The 2,352-nt window shown below is 37.9% G+C and overlaps 1 gene segment (V, D, J or C); it reads right to left on the reverse strand.

Moving 5' to 3' along the window:
- Positions 1 to 281: 281 nt before the first annotated feature.
- LOC120606260 (T cell receptor alpha variable 9-1-like) lies at positions 282 to 1,154 on the reverse strand. The segment is given in 2 exon segments: positions 282 to 888; positions 1,026 to 1,154. Coding segments are annotated over 2 exon segments (381 nt in total).
- Between the last annotated feature and the right edge of the window lie 1,198 nt (positions 1,155 to 2,352).

The raw sequence follows: 2,352 nt of genomic DNA on the forward strand, positions 1-2,352 counted from the left end.
AAAAAAAAAGCTAATCAAATTGTGTCTTCTCTTTCCATATGTATTATCATAGGTGAGATTCTCTCTCCTTCTCTTGTGTTTCTTTCTTCCTTTAAGAATCTATTGTTTCTTGGGCAAACGTTTTCCTAGATATCATCTCCTTTTAACCCAGCTTGTCAAGGAGACATTAAGCATTTGCAACCCCATCTATTACAGATGTGTCTTCGAATACAACATATCCCTGGATGACCTGAGAGAAGGTCAGGGGCCAGAATTTTAAGCGAGGATGAACACACAGAACATTTCATTCATCTTGAAGCTTTATATTTGAAAATCACACATTTCAGCTGTGATTAAAACACTATGCTGACAAACTCTGTTTTCACTCTCACCATTAAAGCACCTCATACAAGGCATGTTTACTTATTGTTCCTCTGCTGTGTTGTTCGAGTTCATTTGAATGACTTTCATTACAACAAGAGTGTAGGGTGACAAAAATAGTAGACTATATCTTGGTCCCTAAGCCAGAGTGAATCAGAGTCAGACACTAAGCATCCAGGCTCCCCCTTGCAGATCAGAATTTGTGCTCAGCTCCCCCTGCAGTTTCTGTCACTGTGTCACTCAGAGCACAGTAGTACATAGCTGAATCTGACTCTCGGACTGAGGTTTTCTCCAAGTGGAAAGAATTTGATTCTTTGCGGTATGTGGCTTCAAAACCTTTGTCACTTCCCTTGTCATTGTCCCTCACAGCTTTCAGGAGGAGCCGTGGACCTGCTCCGGGATACTGAACATACCAGAAAAGAACGGGAGACTGTAAGCTTTCATAGTAGCAGTTCACAGTCAGGGAAGCCCCTTCTGCGAGGGTCACTTGGCCTTGTGTCTGGTTCACTGAGTCTCCATTGCTTCTTCCTGAAAAATAAAAACAACAATAACGGTTCTGGTTACCTCAAGCATGTTCTGTGGCTTTACTCTTAGAGAAATCGTGGTTAAAGATTTCCAATATAATGGAAGGAAAGACTTCAAGCTTTAGGTGCTATTTGACTTACCAAACAATAAGAATAGCATGATCACTGATCCTGGACAAGAATTCATTCTTAGAATACCTGGTCTCGCTGGATCTTGACTTCTTAGTGTAGAGAAACAAAGTCACAGTGAAAGGATGAATGTGAGCTGAGAATTTAAGCAGGAAGTGTGCATGTGTCAGGGAAATACACCCCCTTGTGGGCAAGATGCTAAGCTAAACTCATGGGAATGTTAATCTGTTCTCTCAACAGTCTTTTATCCTCGCCTCTGGTTTTATTTTATTAATGACACCTGTTAACTGTCAGAATGGTCCATTGAAAAGCAAAAGAATACTTTGTACTTTTCATAAGCCTCTTTTTTTCCCAGGACACTGATGACTTGGAAGCCCCATACCATGACATTTCTGAGAATTCAATTCTACTTTTCTTATTTATCCATTTTTAACCTCCTTGTGATTCACAGAAACATTATGTAAGAAATTTTAAAGATAAAATCAGAAGAATATCAATAACATATATCTAATAACCAGTAGAGGGATGTAGGATGACACCAAAACTCTTTTTCACCACTGTTTTTCCACACCTGCAACAATATTGGACACTTAGCAGGTGGCCTAAAGATATTTCTTCAGGGTATAAATGAATGAATAAATGAATTGTCTTTGGTTGAGGAGTTTCTGCTATTTGAAATACCACATGGTTGACACATTAATTGAAAGAAACAATATAAAAAAAAGCTTTCCTAAGAAAAATGGGAATTCTATATTACATATATATTGACCTGAAAGTGAAAAATATGTAACTCTTAGCATTGAACGAAAATAGAATTGAAGTTTTTAAATCCCTATAAAATTATCAAGCATCACTTTCTTCTCCCTTAGGATTTTAATGATTCTCAGATAATTCAATTGGCCTGTAAACATCAGGCGAAATAGTCCAATGGTAAATTTTAATGGAAATTTTGCCTCAAATATGCTACCTACATATACCCATCTGCCCAACCAATACAGTTGAACAATGTTATTTTCAGCACAAGATAGGATCTTCAGATAGTATGGATTTGCCTCCAAACACAAAAGCTTCTAGCTCAATATCAGCTTCTGGGATTGATAGAGACATGTCCACTGATGTACAGAAACATTTCATAGCAAGAATGAAACTCCCTTTAATATAAGAATCAGTTGGGGTGATCTAATCATAAAGTCCTAACAAGGCGGGTCATGGTGGGTATTCACACACTAGGCAGATAACTCTTTTAGTAACAGGTTTTATCTTTGCTTTAAGCAAGCCCTGTCCATTGTTTTGTGCATCTAAGTTAACACACTTTTGAAATGAGCCATAACCACCCTCG

This window comes from Pteropus medius, unplaced genomic scaffold, assembly GCF_902729225.1.
Source record: "Pteropus medius unplaced genomic scaffold, Ma_sr-lr_union100, whole genome shotgun sequence".
NCBI lineage: Eukaryota > Metazoa > Chordata > Mammalia > Chiroptera > Pteropodidae > Pteropus > Pteropus medius.